General features: G+C 52.0%; 1 protein-coding gene across 2 annotated transcripts in view; it reads right to left on the reverse strand.

Moving 5' to 3' along the window:
• LOC123624063 (carcinoembryonic antigen-related cell adhesion molecule 6-like) overlaps positions 1–18416 on the reverse strand; it is an 83851-nt gene that overhangs the window by 13056 nt on the left and 52379 nt on the right. Inside the window, exons 3-9 of one of the 2 annotated variants that reach the window (XM_045531613.1) lie at positions 11224–11554; positions 7369–7647; positions 6411–6665; positions 4487–4765; positions 3536–3790; positions 1613–1891; positions 662–916 (exon numbers count right to left, since the gene is read on the reverse strand). In XM_045531613.1, coding sequence (XP_045387569.1) covers positions 662–916; positions 1613–1891; positions 3536–3790; positions 4487–4765; positions 6411–6665; positions 7369–7647; positions 11224–11554 — 1933 coding nt within the window. Of the gene's footprint in view, positions 1–661; positions 917–1612; positions 1892–3535; positions 3791–4486; positions 4766–6402; positions 6666–7368; positions 7648–11223; positions 11584–12479; positions 12624–18416 lie in introns of those variants that run through there. The other variant, XM_045531614.1, reaches the window with a different exon arrangement.

Here is an 18416-nt window from a genome sequence, read left to right on the forward strand (position 1 = left end):
CTCAGGAGTCTGCCCCCAGGCTCTCTCTCTTCCCATTTCCCTGCAGCTTCACCAGGGGAAGGCTCTGGCATTGATTGGCAGCACAGTGTGGCCGGATTCAGGCCAGGCCACCCGGGCACCTTCTCCACATGGCCTGTCCCACCCCAGATGGAGTCAGAGCAGAGCCGGTCACCAGGCGAGCCGGGAGCAGAGCAGGAAACAGAGCTCTGAGATGCTCATCCCTCCTGCGAGGGGGTTTCCTCCTCTCATTTGGGGAAAAATAATGGGAGCCTATTTCGAAACCTCCCATGTTGCTTGCAGCTCATGGAGTAGGTAAAAGAAAACAAAAAGCTGACAGAAAGGGACAAGTTTATGACACAGAGAAGCCATTTACCTTTCTTCTTCTGACCTCTGTGAAGCCCCTCCCACTAGATGGGTCTCTCTGGGGCTGAGGGAACCCCCTCCCCACATTCCAGGCTGGACCCAAGGTCAAGTGTGTGAAATCAGAGAAGCCAGGGGAGGAGAAAGTCTGCAGAGATGGAGTGGGAGGGCTCAGGGGGAACCTGGGACACGTTTGTGCCCAGGACACAGGCTGGTAAAGAAAACTTCTTATGGCTCTTCTCTGAACAGCAGACATAGTCGAAGCCAAAACTTAATGCCAATCCTCCAGGCATTCACTTACCAAAGACAGTGATAGTCTTGACTGTGGTCCTGTTGCGGCCAGTGGCAGAGTTGTGGGCGATACAGGTATAGGGTCCGCTATTATCCACAGTGAGGTTGGGGATGAAGAGCTCTTGTGTGGATTGCTGGAGACTCCCATTGAAAAGCCAGGAATACTGTGCAGGCGGGTTAGAGGCCGCGTGGCAGGAGAGGTTGAGGTCTGTCCCTGGATAGTAATAGGAGTCTGGGGGGGAAATGGTGGGGACGTCGGGGCCATCTGGACAAAGAGAACAAAACCACATGTGATGTCATCAGAGGAAAGGGGAAGCTCCTGGTCTGTAGAAGGGTCACTGTGTCCCTCTGAATCCTGTCACAACAGTGTTTAAAAAGTTACAATTTGGCCAGGTCTGGTGGCTCATACCTATAATCCAGTGGTTTGGGAGGTGGAGATAGGAGGATTGCCTAAGGCTAGGTGTTTGAGACCAGCCTGGGCAACATAGCCTGACCCCATCTCTCCAAAAAATTAAAAAACCTAACTGGGCTTGGTTGTGTATGCCTGTAGTCCTAGCTATTCAGGAGGATGAGGCAGGAGGATCGATTGCTTCAGCCCAAGAGTTCAAGGTTACAGTGAGCTATATGATCACATCAGTGAACTTCAGCCTGGGCAACAGAGTGAAACCCTGTAAAAAAAACCTCAAAACTCCTAACCATAACTTGTGTCTGAGACATTGACCTGTTTCTCTCATCACAGGCCGTTGACCAGGAGCATCTCAAGACAGGAGCAGCCCCTCCCTCCTATTCTTGCTCAAGGCTGGGCCGGCCTGGGTTTGCCTGGGGCAGGACATCTTGGCCAGCCTGGGTGTCCGGGGGTGAGGGTCTGTGTACTTGGACCTGAGAGGGACTGAATGGCCTGGTCTCTGGCTGTGTGGATTTGGGCTGCAGCCTGGGCCGTGGAAGAACAGAAGATACTCACAGAGCACATCCAGGGTGACCGGGTCACTGCGGTTGCCACTCACTGGGTTCCAGTTTTCACACTCATAGGGTCCTGTGTCATTCCTTGTGATATTGAGTAAAATAATGGTCCTGTTGTTCAGGGACATCACTACCCTGTCACTGTCTTGGAGCCTCTGACCGTTTATCCACCATAGATAGGTTGTGTCCTGAGTCTCAGGTTCACAGGTTAAGGCTACGGAGTCCTCGTCCTCCACGGGGCTGGAGTTGTTGCTCGTGATGGAGGGTTTGGGTAACTCCCCTGTGCAGGTAACAGAGAGAAGTTTGCCCTGTGTGGTACCACTGGTTCCTCCAAAGGCATCATTCAACCACAGTCAGTATCTCTTACTTCTCAGCCAGCATTAGTCCTTACTAGACTTTTAAAGCAGGCGTGCGTGTCACAAGACAGATGCACAATGATCTCAGGGCTCAGAGAATGTGAAGCCGCCTGCTCTGTCTGGGAGACGCACAGACGTTCTCATGCCTGAATTAAGCCACAGCCTTGGGTCGTGGACAGGCACAGGACCAGGAGTCAGAGATTCCCTGGCACCTCTCCTGGTCTTTCCCTGACCTGCTGACTGCCTGAGGGGCCTCGGGACATGTGGGTGCTGACCGCTTCCAGCTGCACAGTCCTACATTGCCCAGCCGAGGTGTGTTTTCTCTGAGGCCTCACCTCTCACGGACGCCCTAGAGATGGGTGATGGCGGGGCCTGGGTGTTGAGTGGAAATAACATAGGGAGACCAGGAGCAAGTCTAGGGGCCAGCTGAGTTCTCAGGCTGCAGGGCCTGGAGGTGGGGCAGTTCTGCCCAGGTGTTCAGTGGGCACAGAGATTCAGTTTGGAAGGAAAAAAAGAGGTCTATGAGTGGATGATGGTGATGATAGCAGAACAATGTGAATGTACTTAATGCCACTGGACTGTCCACTGAAAAAGGATTAATATGGTAAAATGTATGTTACACACTATATGCATAACATAGATAGATGTATATAGAGGGGTGTATACTGTATGTTTTAGAGTGTGTGTGTGTGTGTGTGTGTGTGTGTGTACGCACACTATATGCTGGAACTCTTGCCCTCTCTATAAACACAGATTTTTTGGCATTGGCCCTTCCCCCCCATGCAGAGATTCCACGGGTGGATCTCCCTGTTTCTCCACGTGGGTGTCACTCACTGTTCTCTGTGGTGTGTGGCATGTGCTGTGTCCACAGCCTCACAAAGTTGGTGACTTTGGAGCCAGGACAGAGCTCAGGAGTCTGCCCCCAGGCTCTCTCTCTTCCCATTTCCCTGCAGCTTCACCAGGGGAAGGCTCTGGCATTGATTGGCAGCACAGTGTGGCCGGATTCAGGCCAGGCCACCCGGGCACCTTCTCCACATGGCCTGTCCCACCCCAGATGGAGTCAGAGCAGAGCCGGTCACCAGGCGAGCCGGGAGCAGAGCAGGAAACAGAGCTCTGAGATGCTCATCCCTCCTGCGAGGGGGTTTCCTCCTCTCATTTGGGGAAAAATAATGGGAGCCTATTTCGAAACCTCCCATGTTGCTTGCAGCTCATGGAGTAGGTAAAAGAAAACAAAAAGCTGACAGAAAGGGACAAGTTTATGACACAGAGAAGCCATTTACCTTTCTTCTTCTGACCTCTGTGAAGCCCCTCCCACTAGATGGGTCTCTCTGGGGCTGAGGGAACCCCCTCCCCACATTCCAGGCTGGACCCAAGGTCAAGTGTGTGAAATCAGAGAAGCCAGGGGAGGAGAAAGTCTGCAGAGATGGAGTGGGAGGGCTCAGGGGGAACCTGGGACACGTTTGTGCCCAGGACACAGGCTGGTAAAGAAAACTTCTTATGGCTCTTCTCTGAACAGCAGACATAGTCGAAGCCAAAACTTAATGCCAATCCTCCAGGCATTCACTTACCAAAGACAGTGATAGTCTTGACTGTGGTCCTGTTGCGGCCAGTGGCAGAGTTGTGGGCGATACAGGTATAGGGTCCGCTATTATCCACAGTGAGGTTGGGGATGAAGAGCTCTTGTGTGGATTGCTGGAGACTCCCATTGAAAAGCCAGGAATACTGTGCAGGCGGGTTAGAGGCCGCGTGGCAGGAGAGGTTGAGGTCTGTCCCTGGATAGTAATAGGAGTCTGGGGGGGAAATGGTGGGGACGTCGGGGCCATCTGGACAAAGAGAACAAAACCACATGTGATGTCATCAGAGGAAAGGGGAAGCTCCTGGTCTGTAGAAGGGTCACTGTGTCCCTCTGAATCCTGTCACAACAGTGTTTAAAAAGTTACAATTTGGCCAGGTCTGGTGGCTCATACCTATAATCCAGTGGTTTGGGAGGTGGAGATAGGAGGATTGCCTAAGGCTAGGTGTTTGAGACCAGCCTGGGCAACATAGCCTGACCCCATCTCTCCAAAAAATTAAAAAACCTAACTGGGCTTGGTTGTGTATGCCTGTAGTCCTAGCTATTCAGGAGGATGAGGCAGGAGGATCGATTGCTTCAGCCCAAGAGTTCAAGGTTACAGTGAGCTATATGATCACATCAGTGAACTTCAGCCTGGGCAACAGAGTGAAACCCTGTAAAAAAAACCTCAAAACTCCTAACCATAACTTGTGTCTGAGACATTGACCTGTTTCTCTCATCACAGGCCGTTGACCAGGAGCATCTCAAGACAGGAGCAGCCCCTCCCTCCTATTCTTGCTCAAGGCTGGGCCGGCCTGGGTTTGCCTGGGGCAGGACATCTTGGCCAGCCTGGGTGTCCGGGGGTGAGGGTCTGTGTACTTGGACCTGAGAGGGACTGAATGGCCTGGTCTCTGGCTGTGTGGATTTGGGCTGCAGCCTGGGCCGTGGAAGAACAGAAGATACTCACAGAGCACATCCAGGGTGACCGGGTCACTGCGGTTGCCACTCACTGGGTTCCAGTTTTCACACTCATAGGGTCCTGTGTCATTCCTTGTGATATTGAGTAAAATAATGGTCCTGTTGTTCAGGGACATCACTACCCTGTCACTGTCTTGGAGCCTCTGACCGTTTATCCACCATAGATAGGTTGTGTCCTGAGTCTCAGGTTCACAGGTTAAGGCTACGGAGTCCTCGTCCTCCACGGGGCTGGAGTTGTTGCTCGTGATGGAGGGTTTGGGTAACTCCCCTGTGCAGGTAACAGAGAGAAGTTTGCCCTGTGTGGTACCACTGGTTCCTCCAAAGGCATCATTCAACCACAGTCAGTATCTCTTACTTCTCAGCCAGCATTAATCCTTACTAGACTTTTAAAGCAGGCGTGCGTGTCACAAGACAGATGCACAATGATCTCAGGGCTCAGAGAATGTGAAGCCGCCTGCTCTGTCTGGGAGACGCACAGACGTTCTCATGCCTGAATTAAGCCACAGCCTTGGGTCGTGGACAGGCACAGGACCAGGAGTCAGAGATTCCCTGGCACCTCTCCTGGTCTTTCCCTGACCTGCTGACTGCCTGAGGGGCCTCGGGACATGTGGGTGCTGACCGCTTCCAGCTGCACAGTCCTACATTGCCCAGCCGAGGTGTGTTTTCTCTGAGGCCTCACCTCTCACGGACGCCCTAGAGATGGGTGATGGCGGGGCCTGGGTGTTGAGTGGAAATAACACAGGGAGACCAGGAGCAAGTCTAGGGGCCAGCTGAGTTCTCAGGCTGCAGGGCCTGGAGGTGGGGCAGTTCTGCCCAGGTGTTCAGTGGGCACAGAGATTCAGTTTGGAAGGAAAAAAAGAGGTCTATGAGTGGATGATGGTGATGATAGCAGAACAATGTGAATGTACTTAATGCCACTGGACTGTCCACTGAAAAAGGATTAATATGGTAAAATGTATGTTACACACTATATGCATAACATAGATAGATGTATATAGAGGGGTGTATACTGTATGTTTTAGAGTGTGTGTGTGTGTGTGTGTGTGTGTGTGTGTACGCACACTATATGCTGGAACTCTTGCCCTCTCTATAAACACAGATTTTTTGGCATTGGCCCTTCCCCCCCATGCAGAGATTCCACGGGTGGATCTCCCTGTTTCTCCACGTGGGTGTCACTCACTGTTCTCTGTGGTGTGTGGCATGTGCTGTGTCCACAGCCTCACAAAGTTGGTGACTTTGGAGCCAGGACAGAGCTCAGGAGTCTGCCCCCAGGCTCTCTCTCTTCCCATTTCCCTGCAGCTTCACCAGGGGAAGGCTCTGGCATTGATTGGCAGCACAGTGTGGCCGGATTCAGGCCAGGCCACCCGGGCACCTTCTCCACATGGCCTGTCCCACCCCAGATGGAGTCAGAGCAGAGCCGGTCACCAGGCGAGCCGGGAGCAGAGCAGGAAACAGAGCTCTGAGATGCTCATCCCTCCTGCGAGGGGGTTTCCTCCTCTCATTTGGGGAAAAATAATGGGAGCCTATTTCGAAACCTCCCATGTTGCTTGCAGCTCATGGAGTAGGTAAAAGAAAACAAAAAGCTGACAGAAAGGGACAAGTTTATGACACAGAGAAGCCATTTACCTTTCTTCTTCTGACCTCTGTGAAGCCCCTCCCACTAGATGGGTCTCTCTGGGGCTGAGGGAACCCCCTCCCCACATTCCAGGCTGGACCCAAGGTCAAGTGTGTGAAATCAGAGAAGCCAGGGGAGGAGAAAGTCTGCAGAGATGGAGTGGGAGGGCTCAGGGGGAACCTGGGACACGTTTGTGCCCAGGACACAGGCTGTAAAGAAAACTTCTTATGGCTCTTCTCTGAACAGCAGACATAGTCGAAGCCAAAACTTAATGCCAATCCTCCAGGCATTCACTTACCAAAGACAGTGATAGTCTTGACTGTGGTCCTGTTGCGGCCAGTGGCAGAGTTGTGGGCGATACAGGTATAGGATCCGCTATTATCCACAGTGAGGTTGGGGATGAAGAGCTCTTGTGTGGATTGCTGGAGACTCCCATTGAAAAGCCAGGAATACTGTGCAGGCGGGTTAGAGGCCGCGTGGCAGGAGAGGTTGAGGTTTGTACCTAGACGGTAATAGGAGTCTGGGGGGGAAATGGTGGGGACGTCGGGGCCATCTGGACAAAGAGAACAAAACCACATGTGATGTCATCAGAGGAAAGGGGAAGCTCCTGGTCTGTAGAAGGGTCACTGTGTCCCTCTGAATCCTGTCACAACAGTGTTTAAAAAGTTTCAATTTGGCCAGGTCTGGTGGCTCATACCTAAATCCAGTGGATTGAGAGTCCGAGATAGGAGGATTGCCTAAGGCTAGGTGTTTGAGACCAGCCTGGGCAACATAGCCTGACCCCATCTCTCCAAAAAATTAAAAAACCTAACTGGGCTTGGTTGTGTATGCCTGTAGTCCTAGCTATTCAGGAGGATGAGGCAGGAGGATCGATTGCTTCAGCCCAAGAGTTCAAGGTTACAGTGAGCTATATGATCACATCAGTGAACTTCAGCCTGGGCAGCAGAGTGAAACCCTGTAAAAAAACCCCCAAAACTCCTCACCATAACTGGTGTCTGTGACATTGAGAGTTTGACCTGTTTCTCTCATCACAGGCCGTTGACCAGGAGCATCTCAAGACAGGAGCAGCCCCTCCCTCCTATTCTTGCTCAAGGCTGGGCCGGCCTGGGTTTGCCTGGGGCAGGAAGTCTTGGCCAGCCTGGGTGTCCAGGACTGAGGGTCTGTGTACTTGGACCTGAGAGGGACTGAATGGCCTGGTCTCTGGCTGTGTGGATTTGGGCTGCAGCCTGGGCCGTGGAAGAACAGAAGATACTCACAGAGCACATCCAGGGTGACCGGGTCACTGCGGTTGCCACTCCCTGGGTTCCAGTTTTCACACTCATAGGGTCCTGTGTCATTCCTTGTGATATTGAGTAAAATAATGGTCCTGTTGTTCAGGGACATCACTACCCTGTCACTGTCTTGGATCCTCTGGCCGTTTATCCACCACAGGTAGGTCGTGTCCTGAGTCTCAGGTTCACAGGTTAAGGCTATGGAGTCCTCGTCCTCCACGGGGCTGGAGTTGTTGCTCGTGATGGAGGGTTTGGGTAACTCCGCTGTGCAGGTAACAGAGAGAAGTTTGCCCTGTGTGGTACCTTTGATTCCTCTAAAGTCATCTTTCAGTCAGGGTTGGCATCTCTCACCTGTCAGCCAACCTGAGTGATTAAAAGACCAAGGCAGGAGTGTGTGTCACAAGACACATGCATGATGATCTGAGGGCTGAGAGGACGTGAGGCCACCTGCTCTGTGTGTGGGAGATGCACAGACTTTCTCAACTGAGCAGCAGCATTGGGTGGTGGACGGACACAGCACCTGGAGACAGAGTGCCCCTGCACCCCCACCCTGGCACCTCTCCTGGTCCTTCCCTGAGTGCCTGACTGACCCTGTGGTCCCCACCTGGAATGTGTGGGCGTTAGGTCCCTCCGAGCTTCATAGTCCTACTTTGCCCCCCTAGGTGTGTTTCCCTGAGGCTGTCCTCAGATATCGCAGAGATGGGTACCGATGGAACTTCCCGTTGTCCTTAGACGCTGAGGTTACTGGGCAGCCTGGCCTGGGCCTGGGTGTTTGAGCACTAATAACGCAGGGAGAGCAGGAGCCAGCCTGGAGATCAGCTCAGCAGTCAGGCTGTGGGGCCACAGGTTGGGGCAGTTTTTCCCAGTTGCTTGATGGTGACTAACATGAGCCAGTGACTCCTAAAAGGTAGAACGGAGTCCAAGGAATGATCTAGAAAAGAGTGAGGGGACAGGTAGGAGCTGGTGGATTTGGAGCAGAACCATGTTCCCTGCCCTTGGTCCTTAATGTCCCTTCTCCCCATGCAGAGGGCAGGTGAGGACTGTGTATGGATCATTCCGGAAGCACACGTGGATGGTTTCAAATGCAGAGCTGACTGGTGCAAAGAGGGGAGCACAAACATGCTGGAATCTGGCCTCATGGACCTTGTGTGTTGGGCAGATGGGACAGGAATATGAGAAGTTACGTTTCTTGCATGTCTGAAAAGTGTTATTAATACTCGGGATCTAAGAGCAATTGCCGGGAGGAATATTTCTCTAGAGAGCAGGATGAGGTCTTGGACCAAGCTCTGCAGTCCAGCAGGTCACATTACGCTCAAAGGAAGCTGCTGCAGTTGGTTTTGAATCGGTGACTCCCTGGGTCGAGAGAGACGCGCAAGTGCAGTTAGGAGGACAGAGCTGGTCAGAGGGAAGTCTGAGGTGTCTCAGTAATAAACACAGAAAAATGATACCAGGTTAGGAGAAGCGATATTTGTGATGGTAATAAATTTACAAAGAGTTTCACGACCATCATTCCTGTCGAGAGTTATGCAAAATGGGGAGGAGCCCGACAAGGCATGTGAACGCTTTCTTCCTTTCTCTTGACCGCAGGAAACACAACTAGGGTTTGACAAAATTTGTGCAAACTGGGGAGAGTCTACGTGAGGCACCCTGGCTCGTGCATCTCACCATCGGAGGGACCCCACCTTCTGATATCGGTGTCATCATGAGGGATGCAGGTGCTTGCGGAGCAGGCTGTCACCCCTCAGAGAGCAGCGGTCTGGCCAGCTCCACCTGGGAAGGTCCCAGGAACCATGGAGGATGTGAGCCCCACGCCAGGAGGAGGCTGGAGTCAGGAGTCAGTCAGTGAAATGAGCCTGTGGCTTTGGGGGCTGCAGACCTGTCCTCCTCTGACCCGTGGTCAGGCAGTGTAGAGAGCAGATGGAGGGGTCACCCGTCCTTGTCCCATGGCCTGTCCCACTTGTAGGCCTCACAGAAGGAAAGAACCCTGGGTGGGGACACAGTAGAATGTCATTCTCCTGGTGACATGGGAACATTGGCACGTGATGGAGCCTGGCAGGGTCGGCTGCTCTGACTGATTTCTGTGCCTTTACTATTGCCCAGGGGGTAAGCCTGGCCAAACTGTTAGCAGGAAGGGACCAGGACAGGCATCTGTTGGTAGTGGGAATGTCAGGGGAAAGCTGGAGGGTGGAGGAAGCTGTGCAGGGCAGGCACAGTCCCGGCTGGAATGAAATGGGAGGAAGATGAGGGACACAAATGAGCAGAAAGAGCCAGACACACCATGGCAGTGAGCAGAGGGGTTCCAGGGACTTCAGAGACACCAGGACCAGGACCAGGGAGCCCCGAAACCACCCACAGCTGGGAAGCCCCAGAGTCACATGAGACAGTTTCCTGGTGGCTTTAGAGGCAGGAGTCAGAGGGATGGAGCTGGGTCTCAGCCCCTAAGGGGACAGGGATCAGGCGTGGTCAGAACCTCCTAGGATTCTGCATGCAGGATCCAGTCTCTGAAAAGTTATGGATCATTCATTCATTCATTCCCTCCTTCATGAGAGAATGGAGAGTGTTGCACCTTGGCCTTGTGCTGGTGCAGGGTGTGAGTGTGGAGAGAGAAAGTCACGTCCCTTCCTGTACCCTCTGTGGGAGTGACATGGACACACCAGGAAGCACCTGGTTTAGAGTCCAGTGCGGGAAGTGTCTGAGGGGGAGGCCGGACATTCCTGACACTGACTCTGCTTGTTGAGGCAGGTGATTTAGTTCTAGAGTTAAACTGACTAATTCTCCATTTGCTCCTCACTCCCTAGACCAGAATCTCCTCCTCTGAGCTGCAGATGCAGCTGGACCCACCCCCGGCGTTGGGGTCCCCCGATGCCTAATAAGGTCCCTGAAGTTGAGGGGAGGTTGAGGCTGTGGCTGCAGACAGGCCTCCTGTGACTCTGATCTTCAGTCATATTCTGAGTGACCGTAATTCAATGACTCTGCTGCCCCGTGCCTCAGTTCCCCCTCAATAAAATAGGATACATGGTAAATGGTCTCTGGCTTATCTTGTCTGTGAATTAATGTTAAAATATTCACAATTACCTGACTTAAAGCTTCGTACAGAGGAGCTGCCCAAATAAACAGCATCAATTGTTATTGGATCCATGAGAACCTCTCAGCCTGGTCCCTGGTGGACAGGCAGCTTCCAGGGGCTTCCTCTGTCCTCTGTTCCTCCTCATAAGGACAGGGACTTCCCCGGAAGTCTCTTAAGTCCCCCAGGGCAGTGAGCTGATGGCCTAAGGAAACTGTCCATCTGTGCCATCCACACTGAGTCTCAGGTGACTTACTGGGCATTGTGATTGCCCAGATGAGGCTGTGGGGTCAGTCCTGGCTGGTGACCAGCTCCTGGAGCCATGGCCCTCGGATAGCTGGTAAATTGTGGCCCCAGGTCAGGAGACCAAAACTCAGCCCTCCCCAGGGTCACCTGGACTCAGGAGCCCTGGGCCTGAGCTTCTCTGTGAGGATCCAGGGGGACCCTCAGGCCAGGCCCTGACTGAGTCCTACAGGGACCTTCTCAGGGTCATGTCCATGGGGAGGTCCTGGGGGATGAACTGAGACTGATCCCCTGCTGATTCACCCGTCACACTGGTCCTTCCTCTGCAGGGACTGTCTGCAGCGTCTGGACGCAGGAAAGGATTCTGATCTTCTGAAGTCTGTCTCCCCTGTGTGTGTCCTGCACTAAGTGCCCAAACCCCAACATGGGACATGATGCAGAGGGGGAGGCAGGCACAGTCCAGGCCTCACAAGTCCGTGTGTGTGAAGTAGAACTGACCCCCCAACACCCAGAGGTCACAGGGAATCACTCACGGTACACGCGGAACTGTCCAGTTACTTCTTCATTCTGAAGATCTGCCTTTATGAGTTGTAGGGTGTAGTGTCCTGTGTCATTCAGGGTGACGTTCTGGAACAGCAGGGATCCATTGGGGTAAATTGTCTCTCGACCACTGTATGCAGGCCCTGTGGTGTTTACTTGAGTGACTGTTACATATCCTGCAATTCGATAGCTGCTGTCCACCTTGTCCCCTCTGTACCAGTTGTAGCCAAGAGCATCCTGTGGCAGATTGTGGACGACTAGAAGAACATCCTTCCCCTCCACAGCATTGGGTGGCACCGATTCCATAGTGAGTTGGGCAGTGGCGGGGGGGTTCCAGAAGGTTACAAGTGAGACTAGGAGGGAGGAGAGAGAATCAATCCATATTAGGACCTTGGAATTGGGATAGAAAGATGGGCCCTGGGTCCGGAGCAGGTCTCTTCACCCTCAGCCTTGGAGTGTGTGTGACTGTATGAGTGTGTGAGTGTGTCCTCTGGGTCAAGGTCAGCAGTGTGACCACCATCACTCCAGCGCCTCTGGAGTGGCCATGCCCCTGCTGGGAATCCTCTTCCCAGGTGTCTGCACGGCTCACCCCCCACTGCCCTCAGATCCCTGCTCACACTCAGGGGTGTCCTTGGGAGGGACCTTCCCTGGGCACCTCCTCTAGGGACCCTGGGTCTTCCCTTCCCGACCTTTCCCTGCCTGTTCCCTCCGTGGCTCTTGTCCACAGCTGACCTCACATTTGAGATCTCTCTGCTTGTCTGTCTTCCTCCCACTGGGACGTGAGCTCCGTGAGGGCAGGGACGTGTCTGACCTTTGTTGTGCCCCAGAGCCTGGGACAGGCTGCGGACACCTGTGGGTGAGTGAATGAGCGTTCCCAGGGCCCTCCACGTCCTGGTGTTTATTTCACAATGAACATAAGATAATATCTGACACTGGTGGGTAAGGGCCATGTTTAGTGCCCCTGGTTATGTTTATTTGAAGCGTCACTTTGATATAGTTATTACCATTTTCAAAATGCAGTGACCATTGATGATTAACCTGGAAAACACAGAGCAATTGAGACTGTCCTGCCTCTTTCCAATGCCAGTTCAATGCTACTTTCCTGTTGTGACCTCCTCTGCCCCTTTTTTGTCCCCTCCCCTCTTCAGGCTCCAACAGAAGCCCTCTGTCCCTCTCAGAGCCCCGTTCTCCCCAGGAGACCCCTCTTTCCTCCCTCCTCTGGCCAGCCCCAGGTCATCGTCTGTCTCACCTGTGAGCAGGAGCCCCTGCCAGGGGACGCGACCTCTGCGGGGAGGGGCTGAGGGGGGCCCCATGGTCTCTGCTGCCTGCTCCGTCCTCTGTGCAGAAGAGCTTGGGCTCCAGGAACGCTCCAGAGCAGGACTGGTCTGACCTGTCAGCTCTGCTGTCCTTCCTCCCTCTGTGCTGAGCCTGATCCTGGGGCAGGAGCACTTTCCAGGGTCATGGGTCTGGGGCGGGGTCTGTGCCAAGGACGCCTCCCTGTCCCCTCCCCTCTCAGTCCTACCTCCTTGTCCCTCTTTCCCCTTTCCCTCTATTCACATCAGGCCCCTGAAAACTTCTGAGATCTTTGCCTTTTTCAGCAAGGATTCTGTCACCCCAACCTACACACACACACAGACACACACACACACAAGTACAACCAAAACAGACTCAGACATACACACAGGCACAGAGGTTGTGCATCGGGCAAGCTGAGTGATGACTAGTGACAGGGACCCTCCCTCTCTCATTGGGTCTAGCTTGGCCACAGCTTCCAGGACCCAGGTGTCCCAGGGGGAACTGTCCTTCCTGGAGGTGTGAGTGTGAGGCTCTCATTTGTCCTTTGAGGAGAGGCCTGTGCTGGTGGGTCAGTTGGGGGCTGTGGGCCCTGTGGTCACCCGGGACAGGTCTCAGGCACTGTCTGGCTCCCTGGGGTCTGGTAGCTGATTCATGACTCAGGGCCCATCCAGGTTGTCCCTGACCGTCCTGTGTGGCCTCTGTCTTTTGTGCTGCTGACTGTCCTGTGGTGAACCTGCCTTCCCATGGGTGGTGCAGGGGGGTGGGCAGCTACACGGGGACCCCAAAGGATGCACCTCTCAGAGACCCAGGAGGGGGCAGGTGGGGGCAGAGCAGGGGCTCAGACCTGGAGAGACTCGTGCTGGCTCCTGACTGTCTCTGTGGCCAGGAGGGCTCAGCCTCCCACTGATGACTCACCTGGGGTCTGGCCTGGAGGGTTTTAGGGCCTGGTCGAGCCCCTCTGTGCAGAGGAAGGACAGGCAGTGGCCAGAGAGCCCGTGTGTGTGAGGGGGGTAAAGTTGCTCACAGCTCAGGGGCGGTGGGGGTAGGCTGAGCCTGGGAACTGAAGGGGCTCCTCCCTCACCCCTGTCCACCTGTCGAGCTGTGTCCTCCGTCCCCAGTCATGGGGGGTCGAGGCCTCACATCTGCCAGAGAGCAGGGGTCGGGTGGTCACACCTCCACGGTGCCTGTGTCCTGTCTTCACACACTGCGGGGCAGGTCACCGTGTGTCTGGTCCATTTCCTTCCACTGTCAAGGAGCCCCTCTACCGTGTCAGCTCCGGGCTGGGCCCTGATTCCCCAGGGACCAGGACAGGCACAGCCGGGCGGCATTTGGTGAGTAGGTGCAGAGATAGGCGATGAGGCTGGAGAGAGTCATGAGGGAAAGTGCCCTTTTGGGGAGGACGCAGGTGCACAAGGCAGGAGCCGCCTGCAGGGGGAGCGGCCTTCAGGTGGCGGACGCCTGGTGGCGGAGGAGGTGACAGAGTGGTGTGGGGAGCTTGGAGAGCCAGGAGCACAGTGTATTGAGGAGCCAGTACTGAGGGAGGTCGCTCCCCGGGAGGCTCCAGGCTGGGGGACGTGTGGAACAGCAGGGTCTTTGAGGGCAGAGGCTGTTTATTGTTTGTTTTTTGTATGTCCTGAAATTACGCAGGGCTGGGCACTTGGGGAATACTCTGTGTTTGTCAATTTGAGGGACAGTTTCCTGAGCCCTTAACTAGGCTCCTTCGCTCATGACACTGAGTTACATGCATTTACCGACCATGACCACACGGTGGCAGCACAGCCACACTGATGTTCCCTAAAGGTCCACCTGGATGTGGGAAGTCTGGGAGAGCCTGTTAGGGTTAGGAAAGGGCACAAAGGAGGTGAACAGGTAGACTTTTTTATTTTTCCTTCTCCTGGGAAGTGACAGAGTCGAGGTGAGTGTGAAATAAAAGAACTGGAAGACACTTTAGAGAAGCGCTTCACAAACTGTACCGTGCTTTGCATCACCCAAAGCTTTTGCTTAAATACGGATTCTGATTGTTCTGGTGGGGCCTGAGGTTCTACATTTCTGGTGGGTGTTTGGACGATGCCATTGCTGCTGGCTGGGGACCACACTTTGAGTTGCAAGACTTCAGGGTGACTTAGGTTAATTCTCCCTGCTCCTGATTTGTGGCTGAAGAGAGACTGAAGCCCAGGGAGAGCATATAACTTCCCTAACACAGCCATGACCTTAGTTTGCATTTAAACCCAGGGCTATGGCCTCTTTGGCCAGTTCTTGCTCCACTGCATCATGTGGCCTCCCTTTGCCGTTGTGAGTGGCATCTCTATAATTTAGGAACCCAGGACCCATTTTCACCATCCCCCTGGTCTTGCTCAAGGTGTCACGTTGGTTACTCCCTTACTCAAAACCTTCAGTGGCTCTTCTGTAACCACAAGATCAATGTCGCTGTCTGGTGCTCATGGCTCGACAACATATGGCCCCCTTTGCAAGCTTACGTATCTTCCCTATTGTTTAATCCTTTCTTTCTGCCACAGCTCTCTCTCCCTGCTCCTTCCTGTCCCCTAAATGTGCTGCTTTCAGTTCTCTCTCTGGGGTGGGGGTGCTGGGATGGGCTCTGGGGCTACACTGTCCCAGTTTCTCATCCCAGACCCACCACCAGCCTTGGCAGGTTCCTTCACCTTTCTGAGGATCAGCTTCCTCCTCTGAAATATCCCCGTATGTTGGCTGGGAGGAATGAATAAAATAACATGGAAACCCACTCTCCTTCCTGAGGGCCTCTTCAAAACTAGCATCTATGGTGGTGCCTGACATCTGGCTCCCTGGGCTCATATTTCTCCTTGTCTCTGCTTTCCTGAGGCTTAACCAGTGAGGGCCTGACCTGAATCCTGCCTCTTTCATGGAAACTTTCCCAGCCATTCTGGACCCAGTTGATCCCACCCTTCCATAAATCATCTCACCCATGTGTTATTGTTTAGTCATGTGCCAGCCCTCTCAATGAGACTCCATAGGGCAGCTTGAAAGATAGTGGCTGTCTGATAATTGAGGGAGTAATTCAGTTAATTCTTCGGTTAGTACTTCCTGAGTGTTGAAACTACCTTCTCTTTTTCTCAGCTGTTGCCTAGCAGCAGTTCCTCCTGCACCAGCCGTCCAGACCCTGGTGGTCTTGTGAACGCCTTAGGGATTGCTGTTGTCAGGGTCCTTCCTGCCTCTGGATTTTGGTTAAATCTGTGTTTCCTTTTGTATGTTATCAGATGGCCCCTCTAAGGGAGGGACTGAAGAAATTGCTTTATGGAAACCCTAGGATAATGACTCTAAGGAAGCTGAGCACAGTGTCTTATTGCTTCAATAGCCTGGTAGCAGATGTGTAATACTTTCCTATTTCAGGAAATTTACACCAGGGTCTTTAGTCTTTTACTTCTGAAGAGATTAAGGACAAAAGACCAAGTGCAGAGAACAAGATTATTTAAGGAGGAGTGGGTCACATACCTCTGGCCTGGATGCTGTGAATTGTTCATTGAGTGTACTTGGAAATGTGCAACTTTGCATGTGTGGTCATGTGCTTATATCACATAGCTCATCATCCCTCTAGGCCAGGGCAATTAGGACTCATGTCTGGCTTATGATAGTAAAATTACATGGTTTGTGCTTTCTCTGCAGCAAAAATTTCTCTAATGTCTGGAGAGAAAATAAGCCAGGAGGGCTGGAGAATTCATTTAGGCTCGTACCTTCTTTTGTTATTGGACAGCAGTCTATTCACCCATCACTTTCTCAATCAGGGGATTTTGGCCTTCCCTTTCCCTAGTTATGAGTCCATGACAACGTGCAAATATATTTGTCTGTGCCTGGAATTGGATGTTCTCTTAAAAAAAGAGGCCCAAGGAATGGCCTCCTAGTTGATTTCCAGAATTCTAATCTTCACTGTCTGAGCTATTGATTTCTAACCCTGGATGTTGGTTAGAGTGACCTGTAGTGCATATACGTACATACACAAAGACACACACACACACACACACACACACACACACACACACACACACACACTTTTTTTAGACGGGGTCTCCTTCTGTTGCCCAGGCTAGAGTTTCATGGCATCAACCTAGTTCACAGCAACCTCAAACTCCTGGGCTGAAGCAGTCCTCCTGGCTCAGCCTCCGGAGTAGCTGGGACTACAGGCATGTGCCACTATGCACAGGTATGTTTTTAAAATTTTTTGTAGAGACAGAGTCTCACTATTGCCCAGGCTAGTCTTGAACTTCTAGGCTTAAGTGATCCTCCTGCCTCGGCCTCCCAAAGTGCTGGGATTACAGGCATGAGCCATAGTGCCTGGCCCCTTTGGGCATTTAAAACCTACCAATGCCTGTGCCTTACCCCAAGACAGTGTGATTTGATTGGTGTATGGTGTGGCCCAGACATTGGTAGTTTGGGAATGCTTCCCAGTGAAACAGTCATTTCACAGTGGAGGGACTTCAGCCTAGTGCTCAAAGTTAACATCCCAGTGATCAGAGGTATCCACATCCTGGGCCTCCCAATATCATGGACCGAGAAGGCACAGTATCTCTTCTATTGTTCCTGCCCAAACCGTGCAACCCGAGTTTAACCATGATGAAATATTAGATAAGCCCAAACTGAGGGTCATGCTACAAAATGACTGGCCAATATGCTTCAGAAGTGTTAGGGTCATAAAGGCAAAAGAACTTCTGAGGAACTGTCCCAGGTTAGAGGAGACTAAGGAGACAAAACAACTAAATGCAATGTGTGATCCTAGATTGGGTCCTGGTCCAGAAAAAGGACATCAGTTGGAAGATAGATGGAATTTGAACACGCCCTGCATATTAATTAGTTGTGCGATGCCCATGATAATTTATTGATTTTGATGGTTGTACTGTGGTTATCTAAAAAGTGAATACTTGGAGAAGTTGAGTAAAAAGTATACGGGGACTTTCACTGTTTTTGAAACATTTTTGAAAGTCTGAAATTATTTCAAAAAGAAAAGTTAAAAAAAAGAAGAAAAAAGAAAGCTTCCAGGTGTTTCCAGTGAGTTGCCAATGTTCAGAACCGGTTCCTTAGTTTTCTTGCCTAATCCTGTGAGAGTGATCTTCCTGAAAATGCTTTTTTGTCATTTGTCTGACCTCCTAAAAGCTTTCCCGTGAGTTCTGTCATCTACAGGATAAAGTGCAAATTCCTTAGGCTGCCACTCAAAGCCCCCATAGCATGGCCCCAATCTATTCTCTTGATCTACGTAGAATGACCTGACCCACATTTCACTTTCTCAAGTCTGAACTTATTCTCATTCTTTTCCTTCTTTTAATAATACCCTTGCCTTCCCACTCCTGAACTGTTCTTCATCCTAAGGCCCATTTCAGATCCTGTCTCTTCATTGAAGCCGTGCATGATTTTTTGTTGTTGTTGTTGTTAGAAGCAGAAATGTTTCCTGTCTTTGAATTCTGGTAGTTACAATGGAGTGGAGTGAAACATGAGCATTAGATTTAGAAATATGTGGGTCTGAATCCTGGTTCCATCTTTTACCAGTTCTGAGAAAAGTGACAGGTTGTTTGATATCTTGGAGTAGAGGGGTAGTCATATCTACTTCAAAAAAGACCATTGTGAGTATTAGAGGAAGTGCAAACATAAAGGTCCCCAGCACATAGCAGGTGACTTCTACTTCAATTTTATGGCTCGGTGGTTCACAGAGGTATTGTAGGTGGTGCAAAGGCTCTTATCAGAAGTTCCTGAAGAGCCTTTTAAAAATATTTGCACCTGGTTATCACTAAGATAATGGACATTCTTGAACAGAACTGAATGCTTGGGACTTTAAGGAATTCAACTGGAAATTCTTTTCATTTGGAACACAACTCAGTAAATAAGTGGACAGAGAAAGGTAACCCAACAGAGGGAGAAGGGAGGGACA

The sequence above is a fragment of the Lemur catta genome, chromosome 19 (genome assembly GCF_020740605.2).
Source record: "Lemur catta isolate mLemCat1 chromosome 19, mLemCat1.pri, whole genome shotgun sequence".
Taxonomy (NCBI): Eukaryota; Metazoa; Chordata; class Mammalia; order Primates; family Lemuridae; genus Lemur; species Lemur catta.